At 29.3% G+C, this 18826-nt stretch overlaps 3 protein-coding genes across 3 annotated transcripts; all 3 read left to right on the top strand.

The window, feature by feature from the left end:
- Positions 1-2437: 2437 nt before the first annotated feature.
- Positions 2438-3169, top strand: LOC132253848 (uncharacterized). The gene has a single exon (XM_059737108.1). It carries the CDS (start codon positions 2438-2440, stop codon positions 3167-3169), a length of 732 nt encoding a protein of 243 aa, XP_059593091.1.
- A 124-nt stretch (positions 3170-3293) lies between these two features.
- LOC104879434 (uncharacterized) lies at positions 3294-18826 on the top strand. The gene is made up of 2 exons (XM_059737107.1): positions 3294-3803; positions 18671-18826. The coding sequence occupies exons 1-2, from the start codon at positions 3300-3302 to the stop codon at positions 18824-18826; spliced, it is 660 nt and encodes a 219-aa protein (XP_059593090.1). The 5' UTR covers positions 3294-3299.
- LOC109122616 (uncharacterized) lies at positions 15933-17516 on the top strand. Its single transcript, XM_059736644.1, has 5 exons — positions 15933-16049; positions 16141-16344; positions 16504-16596; positions 16680-16787; positions 16888-17516. Exons 1-5 carry the CDS (start codon positions 15948-15950, stop codon positions 17413-17415), a joined length of 1035 nt encoding a protein of 344 aa, XP_059592627.1. The 5' UTR covers positions 15933-15947; the 3' UTR covers positions 17416-17516.

The raw sequence follows: 18826 nt of genomic DNA, 5'->3' as shown, positions 1-18826 counted from the left end.
TTCATAAAATAATATGAATATATATATATATATATATATTATTTTTATTTATTAAATAACCTAATATAAAAAAAATATTTGTAAAGCTTAAATATTTTAATCATGAATATTGTTAAACACAACAAAAAAAATTCATTTTTTTAAATAGAAAATATTTGAATCTGACATAATTTTTATTTTAAATATTGAAAATAATATATATTTCATATTATTTTTTATCTATTTCACAAATTAAATATAATATACCATATCTCATTAAATATGTTACCTTAAAATATCATGTTCATAGGATATCATATCTCATTCGAAATCATATCCCAAGATATGCATATTCTATCAAATGGGATATGATATCTTAGGGTATACATATCATATCCCGCCAATCAAACGTAGCATTAGGATTTAGGAAGAGGTGGTGGACGATTCATTTTTACTTCTCTTTTCTCTTGTATTCTCTAAGTGATTGTGTTTTGTGAGGGAGAGTAAGATATTTTGTTGTGTCATTTTTTAGCTTCAGTTTAGGAGATGTGAACGGCCACTACTATTGGGATTGACTTGTTGTAAACCCATACTCTATTGGATGCATTTCTCTATTTGGTTTTTACATTTTATGAAAATAATTTAGGTTGATAGCTCCATTCTTTCTTATTATTTCATTTAGTTTGTCCATATTCTTCCGTGTATTTTTTGCAATTTTTCATTCCATTTTATTTTTAGCCATCAAATTTCTAAAATCTGAAATTTCTTTAATAAAATTATAATTTTTTATAAATAAACTATAAAACTTTTTCACAATAAAAACTACAAAAATAAATACAAATTTGTAAGATCCTTTTTTTTTTTTTGAATAAAACTGCAGAATATTTCTTTAAATTAAAAAAAAAACTGTTAAAATGTTTTTTTAATAAAAAATGTCAAATATTTCTTTAAATAAAAATTGTTAAAATCTTTTGTTCAAGTAAAAATTATAGAATATTTCTTTAGCAAAATTATTTTTCAAAAAAACAAAATAGAAGGGTAAAATCACTTCTTTAAATAAAAATTTCAAAATCACTTTTTCAAATGAAAAACATAAGATCTTTTTTTAAATAAAAATTGCAAAATTACTTTTTCAATAAAAGCTATAAAATCATTCCTAAATATAATTGGATTGAGAATAATTTGGTAAGTACAAGTTGTAAAAATCCTTTTAATAAAATTGGGTTGAAATCTCTTTTTGTAAATGAATATGTAAATATCTACTTTTTTATTGTTTTAATTTTGTACAAAATCATTTTTTTTAGAATAAAAATTGAAACAAAATATTTCTTAAAAATAAATTTGTAAAACTTCTTTCTTTTTTAGCAAAATCAAATAAAAAAATAAAAAGTATTTTTCTTGTAAATAAAAAAAAATTAAAATTTTCTTTTTAAAATTGAAATTGTATTCAATAAATTATTTTAATAAAAACAAAAAAAATCATTTTGAAAATAAATTTGAATGTGAATAAAAATCAAATTTTTGTGAATAAATTAAATCCTTGTGAATAAATAAATTGAGATCATTGATCATAAATTGTGTTTAATGTAAATAAAATTGTTTTAAAATTTCTTATAAATGTTGTGATATTTAGAAATAATCAAATCATTTTTTCAATTAGTCTAATAAATTAATTTATGTATTTTACCAATGTTGGATGTTAATTTATTTATCATACCAGTGTTGAAAATTAATCTGTTTATCATTTTTTTTTTTTTTTTGTATTTGTGGTTAATTAACCAACTATCATAATTTCATCGTTTAATAGAACCTTTTTTAAGACTTAAGAGGTGTTATTTTGACCCGGATTTAAACTTGAATTTTGGAAAACTCGAATTTTGGCAAACTTCCTTTTCCCTCACCAATGAGCAAAAAAGAATTTGCTTTTCCTTCACCAATGAGCGGAAAAGAGAGAGCAAAAAAGAATAAAAGAATAAAAAGATAGGAAAAAGAAAAAAAAGGAGAGAGGAAAAAAAAATCAAATCTCCTCCAAAGAAAAAGCAAAAGAGGAAAATGAAAAAAAAAAAAAAAAAAAAAAACTTTTCTAGGTAGGTATATGTTTCACAAAAGGAACACCTTACAGGCGCCATGGTGCGAGTTAATCTTTATTATTTTCCTCAGCCTCTCCGTTGCAGCAATGAAAAGGCCTGTCACCATCAATCCATCCACCAAGTTAACCACTTGGCTTTTATTTTTTTTTTATTTAAAAAAAAAAAACTAAAGGTGGCAAATCTTCTCCACCGCCCATCCAAAGAAAAAGCAAAAATAGGAATACCTTGAAGCATGGCACTATTTCATCTTTCCCATCCACCCATCTATCACAGTGGGAGCAACTCTGAATTGCGAAATAATATTAGGAGTAGTTTCCCTCGGTTTGCTCATCGGAACAAAGTATAGAACGGATACTTGTCAAACAACAATGGCCGATTCCACTACTTCCAAACTTAACTTGAGTACAGAGTCCATTCAGGTTGCAGGTAAAGATGCTCGGGAAGTCCAGACCACCAACCAGGCAGCAACTGAAGATGGTTGCCTGACCAAGATCACATTCATGGATCCTAAATTGTATGTGCCTGCAGCAGATGGTCACATCCATGTACTTAAGCAATATGATGAAATTCATGTCCAACTAACCCCAAAAAAGAACACTGTTCTTCATGTTGCAGCCCAATTCGATCAAGTGGACTGCGTTAAGTGGATCCTTCAGTTGCCTTCTCCTTCACCACTATTGCAACAGCCCAATGAGAAGGGTGACACTCCACTTCACCTTGCAGCCAGAGAAGGGCATTTGACGGTGGTGAAAAATCTAATCAACGCTGCCAAACAACTTCAAGAAGGAGACTCGGAGAGAGGGGGTACAATAGTTTGTAAGGTGTTGCTGAGGATGACAAATGAGGACCAAGACACAGCCTTGCACGAGGCAGTGAGATATCATCACCCTGAAGTGGTGAAGTTATTGATTCAGGAAGACCCCGACTTCACCTATGGTGCTAATACTGAAGGCAACACTCCTCTTTACATCGCTGCTTATTGGGGATTCGGAGACTTGGTGCAGATGATCCTAGACAATTCCTCTTCAGTAGCTCATAGTGGCATCAAGGGTCAAACGGCTTTGCATGCTGCGGTAATTCTCAATGACCAAGGTACTTAGTGGAGGATCCACCATTTTTTTTTAGTTTTTTTATTTAATGCTCGATTCATGTTAATTACAAGAGAAGACTTAATTTATTTTCTTAGTTTTCTTAAATCTTTTTCTCTCTCTTTTGTTGATTTTATCAACAATGACAAAGAAGATACTGGAATGGAAGCCTGCTTTAACTAAAGAATTGGATAAAAATGGGTGGTCTCCCCTTCACTTTGCTGCAGATGTGGGTTGTCATCCAACAATAGTGAGGCAATTGCTAAAGAAATCTAACACTTATGTTGTCTATCTAAGCGTCAAAGACCATGAAATTGGAAATAGGACAACTCTTCACATTGCTGCCAACCGTGGCCATGTGGAAATAGTGAAGCTGCTGGTGTCACACTTTCCAGATTGCTACGAGAAAGTTGATGATGAGGGCAATAATGTTCTTCACTTGATTATGCCAGAAATAAAAATATTTGTAACTTCGGGTTTGTCAAACATTCGCTGGTTAAGGATGAGAGGACTCATGAATGAGAAGAATGTTGAAGGAAAGACACCCCTCCATCTGTTTTACAGTTCCTTGTCTAAGGATGACAACAATATCATACCTCCAGAAACGATCTTCATGTGGATATTGGACACCTTATTAAGATTAGGGGTAAGGCACTACAAAAAAATAGGTTTTTAATGACGAATCTTTAGTCACGGCCACAAATTTCGTGACCAAAGATATTATTTTATCACGGCCAGAGTAAAATTGTGACTATATGTGTTAATTAAGGATGGTGAAAAAGAAAACATGTTTAGTCACGGAGATTTTATGAACCGTCACCAAAAGGATTGATGAGAGGGTATTTTAGTGACGGATTTATTTGAATCCGTGACTATTTGTAAATTTAGGGAGGGAAATTTTGGCGCCAATACTTTTAGTCACGGTAATTTTATCATTCGTGACCAAAAGTGTAACAAATGATGTTTTAGTCACGGTTTTTTGTGAAACCGTCACTATATATATATTTTTGTGAATTTTAGTCACGCTATTGATTGACCGTGACTGTATGGGAACTTATAGTCACAAATTTCACATTGACCGTGACCAAATACATAGAGAAATATTTTGAACCTATGGTCACGGGGTTCACACAATTGTGACCAAAGTCTATTATTTATTTTAAACCATTTTTGGGTTACCTATTATAATTTTTTAGATAATATATATATATATATATATATATAGATATATAGATATATATATATATATATATATATATATATATAGATATATAGATATATCATAGAAATTATTATTAATAGTAATAATAATAGTTGTTATTAATTTTTCCTTAGTTAAAATTATTTAATTTCCTTGTTATGATTAATGCTTTAATGAGAAGTAAAATAAAGTTTAATATATTAGTTTAAAAATATGATGGTTTAATTTGATATTATTTGATAAAAAAATTAAATGCAAGTGACATTTACTCCACAAGTCTATGAGTTTAGCTTTAAAAAACCAAAGCCAAAATATTAACTTAGTCTAAGAAGGTGGGGGAGGAGGAGGGGCCTAATCTCTACTTAGTTGCATTTAACCTAACTTTTTTATTGGAAATGTAGAGGATAATATTGTTTATTGAGTGAATCCCCCCGTGGCCCATTTCTTTCCCATTAAATAAAATTGCCATGTTTTGGTGAACCGAACGACCCAATGCCAAAATAAATATTATTATTATTATTATTATTATTATTATTATTATTATTATTATTATTATTTGCTTCATTTTCCAATCTAGGTAAACTTCGGCCACCTCACCTACCCTCTAACTTTAATCCCTTCAAGCAAATTGTAGCATAGCCCTTAACTTCGACTCTTCATCAATTACTAGATTTTTTATAAGAGTATGACAGTTTTTAAAAATAATGCCTAAATTATCGTGGTAAAAAAAAAAAATTCCAAATCTATGTAGTTTTGTCCAACGAGGAGAGAGAAGAAATTTGTAAGTGAGAAATCGTCTCTTCAACAGACGATTTTCACAACAAAAAAAAAAGTGAGAAATTCTCACTTAAAAAAAAAAAAACAAACCTTTAAATTTTTTTTTTCATTCTTTATTCTATTTATACAATAATTCGATTATTATAAATATATATTATAAAATTAATTAATTTTATTTACTAAATTTAATTTATAAATAATATTTATATATTATTTTTTTCTTTCACTTTGGAATTAAAAAAAAAAACTATTATCAATTTTATATGAAAATTGAGTTTAAATTTTTTTTAAAGTTAAAAATATATATCTATATATATTTCTTTGTTTTTGCCATATGATACGTTGGTCAACTTTCTTTTTTGTCGCATTTTTCAATGTCATGTGGCCGCCCAACTCGCATTATTTTTGTAATAAATAGATTTAATGATTTTTTTTTTCCATCATGTGAAAGCGAATCTTGGGAATGACGAGGCAGTGGAAAGCCAAATTCTAATTATGGGGGCGATTAGGTTCTAGTGCCCATTAATTACTTTGAAGAACGTGATTCTTTTTTAAATATGATTTATATCCGAAAAAAACAAGGGGATTTTGATTCACTAATTTGAAAAAATAAAAAATAAAAAATAAAAAATCTTATAAATCAGTTTTATCCTTATCTATTTAAAAATATTTTAAAATATACACATTTTTTTAAAATATCATTTTACTTGATAATATTAAATAAAATTATCAAAAAATTAATTTATTATTTTAATTTGATAAAAGTATTTTATAAATCAATATATTACAAATTTTTCCTTATATAATATTATATATAAATCATTTTGAAAAAAATTCATTAAGATGCTCAAGTCATAAATACTAATTTTTAAATTTTTTAATTAATAATGATTTTATATAGTGTTTTATATAAATACATTCATCTTTCCTTTAATAAAATTGAATAAAAACATCAACAATAAAATGAGAAATTTTAAAAGTTAAATACAATTAAAACAAAAGAAAAATTAAATATAAATAATACAAAAAACTTTAAAAAATAAAATATTGACTTTTATTGTATTTCCAACTCTTTCTTGATATCTATATTTTCTAGTGTTATTTAGCCAAAAGTTAATGTTTTATTTTTATATTTTTAACTTTAAAATTTAAACTCAATTTTCATATAAAATTGATAATAGTTTTTTTTTTAATTCCAAAGTGAAAGAAAAAAATAATATATAAATATTATTTATCTTATATTAAATTTAGTATATTATTTATAAATTAAATTTAATAAATAAAATTAATTAATTTTATAATATATATTTTTAATAATTGTATTATTAAAAACTATATATATATATATATATATATATATATATATATATATATATATATATATATATATATATATATATAGCTTTATTAAAAGACGTTTTTAATCTATGATGTGGACAGTTTATGCTTGGCCACAATTTAAGATCTTGAGAAATTTTTTTAATTCCTTTTGATGCCACTTTTCCTTGGCTGCTACTTAATCTATGAGTGGACATTGCTTGGCCGCAATTAAGGTCTTGAGTTTTATTTTATTTTATTTTAATTTAATATTTTAATTAAAATTCTCATTGCATGAAGAGATGTTGCTGAATTTTCTAGCATATATTTTCTATTATATATAAAACTTTATTTGAAGCAACAAAATTTTAATCTCTAATAATACATATATTCAAACTATATATTCCAAAAATATATAAAACATATTTATATACATATCCAAATTGGATAATCGGATAATAATCCCCGATATAAAGTTTTTTTGCTAAATAACAAATTACATCAACCAACTTATAGGCCAAACAAAAAATCATAGGCCATAAAATTGAAACATTATTTCAATAGACAAGATGTACAAGTGCAGAGCAACTGCCTCAAGGATACCACTCCCCTAATTAATCACATCATTTATAAATCATCATTTGCACTTTCAAGCAGCCATCTAAATTTATCTCCAATGAATCATATCTCAAAAGGTATTTCTAAACTCTGTGGGAAATCACGTTGATAAGCCACAGAAGCTTGGGATTTAAAAGCCATAGAAAATCACATCTTGCCCCTACAAAAGTAATCATTCATTCAAAAGGTAGAAAAACAATAGCTTTATTAAAAGAATTCACTTGAGGAAGATTTACAACAATCCAGAGAATATATAATGTATTTATTAAAAATTGTCGTACTCTTATAAAAAATCCATCAATTACCCTCTTTAAGCTCAATTCTCTTGTTAGAAGAAGATTTTGTTTCATGGTGATTTTATGGAACATTTTTAATTTAAAAAATATTTTTTATAAAATATTAGTACTATGTTTGATTTAGAAAAATTGGAAGAAAAATGAGAAAAAAGAAAATAGAGAAAAAAAAAGTGAATAATTTTTTTTTAATTTGATAAATTATTTTACACTTTTTTTTAAACTCATTTCACTTATATTATATTAAAAAATCACTTGTAATATTTTTTTTTTAAAATGCTTTTACTCGAAAAACACCTCCAATAAAAAGATTTTGAATAGAAACACTCCGGAACGTGCTCTAATTAAATTAAAATATAATATTAAAAAATTTTAAAATATAATATTAAAAAATCACTTATAATGTTTTTTTTTAAAAAATGCTTTTACTCGAAAAGCACCTCCAGTAAAAAGATTTTGAATAGAAACACTCCAGTAAAAATATCACGTGTTTTTCTCACCATCTAATCGCCGTTTCACCGTCACAGAATCTCTGGCACCGTCCCAACCACGCCTTTTTTCTTTCTCCGGTAGGGTTCTACAACTGAGTATCACTCACTGAAGCTACTGATCTGTTAACGACAGAAGTTTGGGGATCGATTATTTGCTTGATTTGATTTTTGGGTAAGATCTCGATATTTCCTTATTTTATGTCTCCGAGTTTTTTAGATCTAGAAATTACTTGTGTCTGTTCAGTTTTAGCGTGAACTGGAGCCATCTTCCCATGAAATTTATACTTTATTAATCTTTTCTATTTTCAATTCATGAAAAGGTTGTTTCCTATTTCAAGGGTTCTCTCAAATTATTTGTTTGTTTTTTCTTTTAAATTCTCAAATTATATTAGAAGGTCCCAGATACTTCCCCAAACACACTCAAATAGCGAAATTCCGAGGACGTTGTTGTTAGGAAACTCCAGGTATTTCACTTACTTCTCGAGGAATTCCTGCTCTGTCGTTATCTTTGAGGGTTCGGTTAAATGGTTGGTAAATTGAGCTTTTTTTTCTTCAGCTAGGGTTTCTTGTTGAGGAATTGTTTTTCCAGAACAGAATTGAGGTTAAAAATCTAGTCTAATTTTCATTTGAAAGTGCAATTTATGGGCATCAATTAAGGAATGTTGTGAACTTGTGTGATTATTGCAATTGCCTACCATAAGCTTTCATTCTGGAAGGGGGTTAAAAACAGTTTTTATTCTTCAAAAAGAAAAAAAGTTCTTCAATTTTTAAAATCACATTGGAAGAATTTTGTGCTGAAACTAGTGTTTTTTTATCCCAAGAATCAACGTATTATAAAATATATATATATATATATATATATCTGAAACAAAATAAAATTTTAAAAATAAATTTAAAGTGTCTAAAATATTTTTTTATGGTATTTTAAGAAATAATTAAAAATACAATGAATAGATGGAGAATATTGGGAATAGGGTTGACAATGAGATAGGATTTTTCGGGTATCTTTACCTTCAATAATATTTCACTTTCCTATTATGATAAATCATAGTAACTAAGATATTTTTCATATTGAAAATAATAATTATATAATATAATTTATATTTCCAATATGTATCTTAAAATGTGATAGGTTTGTACTATAACAAGTTCTTTATTTTTTAATCCTTATTTGTTAATTTTTTTAAAAACTTATCAATATCTCTTATTATTATTACTATTTATCTTAATTTTGTAAAAGACAATTATTTAAAATAAAGCCTATAATTTAAAAAAAAAAAATCTTAGTCTCCTTTTTCAAATATAATATTGCATATATTGTGATTTAATTAATCATTTACGTTGTTTTAGCCATTATTTTTATTTTTTTAGAGATAATGTCAAATTATGTGAAATCCTTATTTATCTTTCAGTAAAAATAGGGGAATTTTGTTATGTTGTGGGAAATTATAAATGAGAAGCCTTGATATTAAATTCTCTCTTGGAGTGCAACTTGATATTAGAGTTATAATATTGCAATAGTTAATCTTGTGATTCTTCTCCTAAGTATAGCCGTAAAAAGTATGAATTATGAATTGTCTTAGATTCTCAATTGATTGCATCCATTGTTATGATTCTTTCTTTCTTTCTTTTTTCTTTTTTATTTTTTATTTTCTAATCACCATTAGTTTTACTCTTAGATAATACAAAAAATTTATTTTAAAAAAACACTTTCAATAATAACATGCTTACTCCTCTTTTCTTATCCTTATCTTCTCCTAAGCTCGGGGAAGTGCTTTTGAGGTACGTACAAATTATCTTTTATGTCATTAGATTTATCGAAAAAGTATCTTAAATCGCTTTTTTTAATTAAGAAAAACAATTTTTTTAAAACTTTGTTTCTAATAATATATTTGAATTTATTTTTAAAAATTATTATTGAAGATAAAATATTATAGATAAAAGTTATTTTTAATAAATATAAAAAATAAATTTTTATTTAAAATATTATTTTTTTTAAATTATTCTAATTTTTTTTTTTTAGAATTGTTTTAAAAAATATTCCAAAATAGTCCTATTATTTTTCTTAAGAAATGAAAAATTGGATATATATATAAAATTATATTAAATGTAACTACATCTATATGAGAAGAAATTATATATCTTAATTTCAATGTTAACTTATTAACTTAAAGTGGAACGTTGCAAATAAACTTTTTGTTTAGAAAATCTTGGTGGGCCCATGCCCATCAACAAAAAATAAAAGCTTTTGAAAAATAGGCCACTCAAATCAATTCCTCTTTTTTTTTTTTTTTTTTTAGCTATGGTTATAACTCGGATGGGTTGAATGGGTCTGAAGGTTAATCTGTGTCAAATCTATTGATTCATATGTCCAACCTATTCTAAACCTAATATAAGGTCGAATCGAAAAGGTCCAATCTATTCTAAACCTAATATGAAGTTGAATCGAGAAGTTTCAACCCGTGTTAAGCTAATGGGCAATAGGGGCTCCAATAAGTACTTGTTAGTTTTCAAGGGTTATCAAACAAAATGTATATAATAGAACTTTTGATAAATAAAATATTTATTTCAAATTAATAAAATATAAGTCATATTATAGAATAAAAATTTTAAAGTTAAATGTCTCAAAACTATCAATTATATTATTCGTTACTAGTTTAATATAAATGACAACTCTAACCTCAAGTTTCAATATTCTAAAATATTTTAATAATTATAAAGAATGATAAATTTATTAGCATAGTACAATTATAAAAAGAAAAAGTTAAAATTCCTTTCTTATCATTTTCATATTTTTTACATTTTAAATAAAATAATAATAATAATAATAATAATATACAAGTTCAAGTTTCAACAAGTTGCTCGTACTTTCAACACACGCCAACCCTAATCTTCTTAGATTGATATTTTTCTAATTCAAACTCTTCCTTAACTTGTTCACACCTTGTCCATGGTATTAGGAATAGGATCAAGGGTGCATGTTCTCTAGATCCCAAGACTACTAAATCTATCAATAATGAAAGTAAAAACATCTCCTAGATCTTATTCCAATTGATGTAAGAATCTCATAAACCTTATAATCTTCCACCCTATCACTCAATCTTTAATCCTTGGCACTTGTATAAAGTTGCATCTATTGTGAGACCTTATCTATGATTTTATATTTTATTATTGTTATCTGTGAACTAACCCTCGTTGATTTTATGCAATAGAAATATTAGTTATTCATTTCTATAAATTATCGAATGTGTCAGTCTCATTGTGTGTTTTTATCTATTTCTTTTCTAATATTATTTGTCATTAATTTTATCATTTACTCATTTTCATTTTAGAAAACCCTAGAAATCCCGTTCAAGTATCCTTGCTTGACAAATGTCTCTTTTATCATATACTAAAAATAGATAAGTTGTAGAATTGTGGATATGATTATTTATTGTGGTCATATTCAAGTTTTCAACCTATGTGTTTTGTATATGATTGGTAGAATTGTCTGCAAATGATGCTTGAATTGTCCGTTTGGACAGTTTGGAAATACATAATATCTATGAAATCACACGCCTATGCTTTAGCATATTGATAAGTTTTGACAGTGATTCCCCTTGTTCTCTGGGTGCATATTTGGAGAAGGTATGTTTATACCTTAGCCAATTCGTGTACTTGGAGAACTATGGGGAAATGCTGCCGAAATTTTATCAAAATGAAACTAAGCATGTTAGTGATTGATTCATAGGGATTATGTATTTCTAAATGGGATAGGAACCACTACCAAATATAGGAATTTGAGATGATAAAAAACATATCACATTCATTATAAGTTGATATGAAGATTCATTGTTATGTGATTGAAGGGTTTAATTTGTGGAAGTACGAGAAAAATGCCAATAGATAAGAGTTGGATGCAGAAGTCAAGAGTAAGTAGTGAATACTATCAAGGAGTTTTGGAGTTCTTAGACTTTGCCTTTAGCAATGCACTTGGAAAAGAAATGCTCCCATGTCCTTGCATTCGTTACAATAATTGTCTTATGCAGAAGCGAGAAATCATGTATGACCATTTGTTGGACAATGGGATAGCTAGAAATTATGTGCGATGGTTGATGCATGGGGAATATGAGTTTTACGAACCTACAAATACTAGCACTAATGAGTTTGATATGCATGATGAGATGCAAGAAATGTTAAATGATGCATTTGGAATGCCAATGCCAAATGAGGAATCTGAAAGAAGTCGACATGTGCATGAGGAGTTTGAAAAACCAAATGAGGATGCAAACAAATTTTATAATTTGTTAAGAGAAGCAGAGCAGGAACTATATCCAGGGTGTAAAAAATTCACAAAGTTGTCTTTTATCATAAGATTATTTCATATGAAGTGTCTTAATGGATGGAGCAATAAGTCCTTTACAATGTTGCTTGAATTGTTGAAGGATGCATTTCCTGAGGGTGAGACATTGCCAAGCAACTATTATGAAGCAAAAAAAATACTTTGTGACCTTGGCCTTCATTATATCAAGATTGATGCATGCCCCTCAGATTGCATGTTGTATTCAAAAGAGTATGCAAATGCAAATGAGTGTGTCGTTTGTGGTGTCTCTAGATGGAAATCAAGTGATGAGCATTCTACAGATGAGTTCACTAATTCAGCAAAGAAAAAGAAAATTCCTGCTAACGTCTTGCGTTATTTTCCTTTAAAACCAAGACTTCAAAGGTTATATATGTCATCTAAGTCAGCTTCTCACATGAAATGGCATGTTGATGGTCGCATGGAAGGTGAGATGATGAGGCATCCAGTGGACTCTTTGGCTTGGAAAAACTTCGATAACGTACACCCTTCATTTGCACTAGAACCTCGAAATGTTAGGCTCGGTTTAGCAAGTGATAGGTTCAATCCTTTTGGGAATATGTCAATTTCATACAGCATGTGGCCTGTAGTTCTTATTCCATATAACTTACCACCTTGGATGTGTATGAAACAAACATTCTTCATATTGTCACTACTTATTCCTGGTCCAACTGCACCTGGGAATGACATTGACATATACTTACGACCATTGATAGATGAGTTGAATGACTTATGGGACGTTGGAGTTGAAACATATGATGCTTCAACAAAACAAAATTTTTGTATGCGTGCAGCTATATTATGGACCATCAATGATTTTCCTGCATATGCAAATCTTTCAGGTTGAAGTACTAAAGGGAAATTTGCTTGTCCTATTTGTAATAAGGATTGTTCTTCATTTCGATTACAAAACGGACGGAAATGGTGTTACATGGGTCATCGTCGATTTTTGCCAATTGATCATAGATTTCGATGTGATAAAAAGTCCTTTAATGGAAATGAAGAGCATAGAGCAGCACCTAAACAATTGTCTGGGGAAGATGTCCTACATCAATTAGATGGAATGGAACATATTACTTTAGGGAAGACATAAAAAAATAAGATGTTAGCAAAAAGAAAAAGAGAACATGTTGAACTTGAGCATAATTGGAAAAAAAAAAGCATATTTTTCCAATTGCCATATTGGAAAACCCTCATTTTACGTCACAATTTGGATGTAATGCATATTGAAAAGAATATATGTGACAGTATAGTTGGCACCTTGTTGAGTATTGATGGTAAATCGAAAGATAACTTCAATAGTCATCTTGATTTGCAAGCTATGGGTATCAGAGATCAACTTCACCCCATACAAAGAGGGAATAGGGTTATATTGCCTACTGCATGCTATTCACTAACTTCAAATGAAAAAAATGAATTCTGTAAATTTTTGAAAGAAGTAAAGGTTCCAGATGGTTATGCTTCTAACATCTCTCGGTGTGTACAAGTGAATGAAAGAAAGATATTTGGATTGAAGTCTCATGATTGTCATGTTCTCATGTAACAACTCCTTCCACTTGCAATTCGAGGAGTTCTACATAAGAATGTTTGTGCTGTTATAGTTGAACTATGTAGTTTCTTCAAACAGTTGTGTTCTAAAGTGTTAAAGATTGATCAATTGGAGCACCTTGATAATGACATAATAGTCACACTTTGCAAATTAGAAAGAATATTTTCTCCATCATTCTTTGATGTTATGGTGCATTTACCTATTCATCTTGCAAGTGAGGCAAAGGTTGCTGGACCAGTGCAATATCGATGGATGTATCCTTTCGAGCGGTATGTTCTCATTTAATTAATCTTATGGATATTAGGTTTCATATAGTTCATGAAACAAATCTATCATGTTGTGAAATGACAGGTATTTACGTACATTAAAGTCTTATGTCCGTAATAAGAGTCGTCCAGAAGGTTCTATTGCAGAGGGGTACATAGCAGAAGAATGTACAACCTTTTGCTCAAGATATTTGCATGATGTCGAAACGAAGCATCACCGTGAAGAAAGAAATTATGTCATTGAAAATAACATAACAAATGGTGGAGGGTTAACCATTTTCAAATGCATGGGATGTACAATAGGGAAGTCAACATCTGGTGTTCTTAGCACAGAAGAATGGTCCCAAGCACATTTATATGTGTTGACTAATTGTGAGGAAGTGACGTCATTTATTGAGTAAGACACTTATTTGAATAAAACTTTATACTAATTCTCATACAAAAATTTAATTTTGGTCTTTGTGAGCATTATAATTAATTTTTTCTTTTTTATCAGAGAGCATAAGCAATCTATAAGGGTTAAGCCTCGTATTCGTGCACGAGATGTAGATTTGATTCACACAAGAGAATTCATTAGTTGGTTTGAAGAACGTGTAAGTTCATTCACTACATAAATTGTTCTATTATCTAATACACATGTATGTATTAACATCTTATATTTGAATCTATAGATTATACAAATGCGACATGAAGGTCCAATTTCTGAACACATATTATCATTGTCTCGTGGACCAAGTACATCAGTTACATGTTATAAAGGATACATCATTAATGGGTTCAGATTTCACACAAGAGAACAAGAAAAGGGGGAAAAAACTCAAAATAGTGGAGTTGTTGTGACCGTAGAGGTATCAAGCTTTGCAAGTGCAAGAGATAAGAACCCAATTCCTGGTCATGTTTCTTACTATGGTGTGCTAACTGATGTAATTGAGTTACATTACCTTGGTGGAAATAGAGTTATTTTATTCAAGTGTGATTGGTGGGATGTAATCAATAGTGGAAGGGGAATAAAAAAGGATGAATATGGGTTCACGTGTTTGAATTTTGAACGTACCATATGCATAGATGAGCCATTTGTGCTTGCATCTCAAGCAAAACAAGTCTTCTATGTTCAAAATTCAAATGAGGAAAATTGGCACACCGTTGTAGAGATACAAACTCGAGAGGTTTATGATATGAATAAGAAAGTATCTACTAATGATCCAGAGCCATATCAACAGTTTATAACACCTCATAGTCAATGTGATGTGCATGAGTTGGCCGAGAATGATTTAATCAATTGGGATAGAAATGATATTGCAGGAGAAACTATCCAAACAGATGTTCTACTATCACGACAAGAAAACATTGTTGAAAGACATAATGAATTTATTCAGGATGATGTGTAGCTAATAATATTGGTAAGTACATAAATGTATACTTACAAAATATACAAATTGTAATTTATTTCATATTATTTCTGTAACTTATTTTGTATTACTTTTTCTAATTTACTTTATTATGTAGGAAATGTCACATCGAAGAGGAAGAATACAAATAGTGTCTCCAGAAGATGAGTTGGACAATCTACAACTCTTAGACATACAACCTGCTGCAACTATTACTCCTAGTAGTTCTGATCCTTCCGATTCTTCAGATCCTTCAATTATTGGTATGATTAAGAAAATTATGTTTAACTTTACATATGATAAATTTACATATGTTTAATTTCTTGAATGATAGGTTTTTAATGTTTAATTTTATATAAGATAAGTAAATTATGTTTCTTTTAATTTCATTATTACTCTTAATAGGTTCATCCTCTAGCAAAAAGAGGACACGTGGCCCAACACGTAACTTAGATTTACTTAGTATGAAACCCGAGGAAAAAAAAACTACAAGATTCAATACCAAAGGGCAAGTTGTTTATGATGGAAAAAGGGAAAGATTGTCAAGCTATATGGGAACATTGGTGCAATCTCAACACAATGTGCCCATCCAAGTTCAAGATTGGAATCATGTTAGTAAAGATGTGAAGGAAAAGATTTGGGCCTTAGTATTGGTATATGCTAGTTACTATTCAATCTAAATTGTAATGTTATTGTTTAAAAATGATACCTCTTATTTATACATGACATTTTAATGCAATACAGGAAAAATATGAACTAGAAGAAACATGTAAGAGCTACATTCTTCAATGTTGTGGAAATTTGTTTAGAAGCTATAGAAATAAAATGAAGGCCAAGTATTATAACCCTTATAATACAGATGAGGAGAGATTGTGTCATCGACCTCCACACTTATCAGATGATGATTGGAGGTGGCTCATCCACTTTTGGGGTACACCTGAAGCCAAGGTAAAGATAATGATCTTTTCTTGATAATGTATCTTATGATACTCATATTCACATAAAATTATATTTATTAGTTATATCTAACCTAATACTTCATGTATATAACTTTTATTATGTTTCTATTACCTATATAGGTGACTTGCTATTTTTTAATTGATGTAGGATATCTCAGAAAAAAACAAGGCAAATAGGGCAAAGCAAGTGATAAAGCATACATCGGGATCAAAAAGTTATGCTCAAATTCGATATGAACAGGTTGAAAATTTATTATTAATATGATTTGTTTGTACATAAATAATTTATCATAAATAACTCAATTGTTTTACTTGTAAGAATAGACACAAAAGAAAGAGGATCGAAGTGAGCCCAATAGAATTGAGATGTTTGCCCTGACACACACAAGAAAAGATGGGACGCCTGTTGATGATCATTCTAAGGAGATTATGGTAATGAAGTAAATAAATTTTATATACTTGTATTTCAATCATAGCCACATACTAAATTATTTTAAAAGTTTAATATTTTTTTTTTTTTTTATAATTCCAGGATCAATTTCAGCAATTACTATCCCAACCTGAGGGGACATCTTCTTCTACTTCTGCATCATCTGGAGCATCTACATTTGTATCATCTACATCTGTAGCATCTACATCTGTAGCATCTACATATGTAGATGAGATATATACTCAAGTCATGGGTCCAGAGAGACATGGTCGTGTTCGAGGGTATGGATTTGGTCCTACTCCTACCTCAATCTTTGGTTCTACTAGTAGAAGGCGATCCAGAGTTATTCTTTCAACACAAATTGAAAATGCCCAAGAGATGCTAATAGCTGCAGAACAAAAGTTTACAACTGCAACTGAAGAACTCTCAAATGTGAAAGAGAAACTCTCACATGTGAAAGAAACATTTGAAGAGAGGTTGATAGAAGTTCAATGGAAGACACGAGAAGAAGTGAAAGAAGAGTTTGAAGAAAAAATGATGGAAATGCAAAGAAAAATGCAAGCACAAATGCAAGCACAAATTCAAGAACAGATGATGCAAATGATGCAACAATTTCAGCAAAAGCAGTAGAAATTTGAAGATTTTGCTACATCTTTATATGATAGATTCTCTTAACTTTTTTGAAGATTATGCTACTTATTTATATGATAGATTCTCCTAACTTTTTTTTACTTTCTATGACTATTGTGTGATGTTTGATTGGTTGATTTGTTATATTATGTTAGAATATGAAACTAAATTTGAATCTCTTTGTTATTTGTTTGTTTGGTTTTTTTTTTTTTGTTATATTATGTTTTTTTTTTATTTAATGACTTATATTGATATATAAGTTTTTAACTAGCTTGGGATAATTGATTGTAATATATTGAAATTGTTTTAATTGCATATACAGGTCTAAAATGGGTTTGTTTGGGTTTCTAACAGGTTTAGGAAATTTGAATTTATAAAAAACCAATTTCCAAATATAACAAATTTTAGTCACGGCCACTAAAAATTTGTGACTATAAGCGTATTTTAGTCACGATCAGTAATGAACCGTCACCAAAATTTGGGGATAGGGCGGCCATCCATGATTAATTTCAGTCACGGTCATTAGTAGTCGTGACCATAAGTGTATATTTTGTCATAATAGACCTAACAATTAGTCACGGTCAATTAATTACCGTGACCATAAGGTTACATTTAGTCACGGTCAGGGACATTGACCATGACCATAAGATTACATTTAGTCACGGTCAGGGACACTAACCGTGACCATTAAGGTTACATTTAGTCATGGTTAGGGACATTGACCGTGACCGTAAGGTTACATTTAGTCACGGTCAGGGGCATTAACCGTGACCATAAGGTTACATTTAGTTACATTTAGTCACGGTCAGAGACATTGACCGTGACCATAAGATTACATTTGGTCACGGTTTATTACCTGACCGTGACTAAATCAACTTAATAAGTAGCAAAGTATTCTTAACTTTTTTTTGTCACAGTTTTTGTATGGCTGTCACAAAAAAAGAAATCATATGGTCACGATCACTTAGGAAACCGTGACCAATACTTTTAGCTACGCCTCATACTGTGACGCTTGGTCACGGTTTCATAAGATCGTGACAATAGGTTTTGGTCACGGATATATAAGATTTGGTGACGGTTCCCAACCATCACCAAAAATCCTATTTCTTGTAGTGAGGCCGTCAAAATTTTCAAAGTCCTATGTATTGTTAGTTTTTGGATTTTTGTCTTAAAAAAAATTGCACCATGGATTATTATTTCACCCCTTTTAATTGAATATCTATCCATGCTTTCTGCAAAAATTTTATAATTTCAGATCCGGGAGCGAAGTTCCAGAGTTAGAATGAGACCCTTAGGTTCGCCAGAGATCAAGGAAGGCAGTGGAAGCAGCGAAAGCAAAGAAAGTGAAGAAATATATGAAATAAAGAGAACAATTAAAAGCCATATGATAGTGGCGGCACTCAAGGATTGA

This window comes from Vitis vinifera, chromosome 5 (genome assembly GCF_030704535.1).
Source record: "Vitis vinifera cultivar Pinot Noir 40024 chromosome 5, ASM3070453v1".
Lineage (NCBI taxonomy): Eukaryota > Viridiplantae > Streptophyta > Magnoliopsida > Vitales > Vitaceae > Vitis > Vitis vinifera.
The sequence above is the reverse complement of the archived record's forward strand: the minus strand, read 5'-3'. Positions and strand labels throughout refer to the sequence as shown.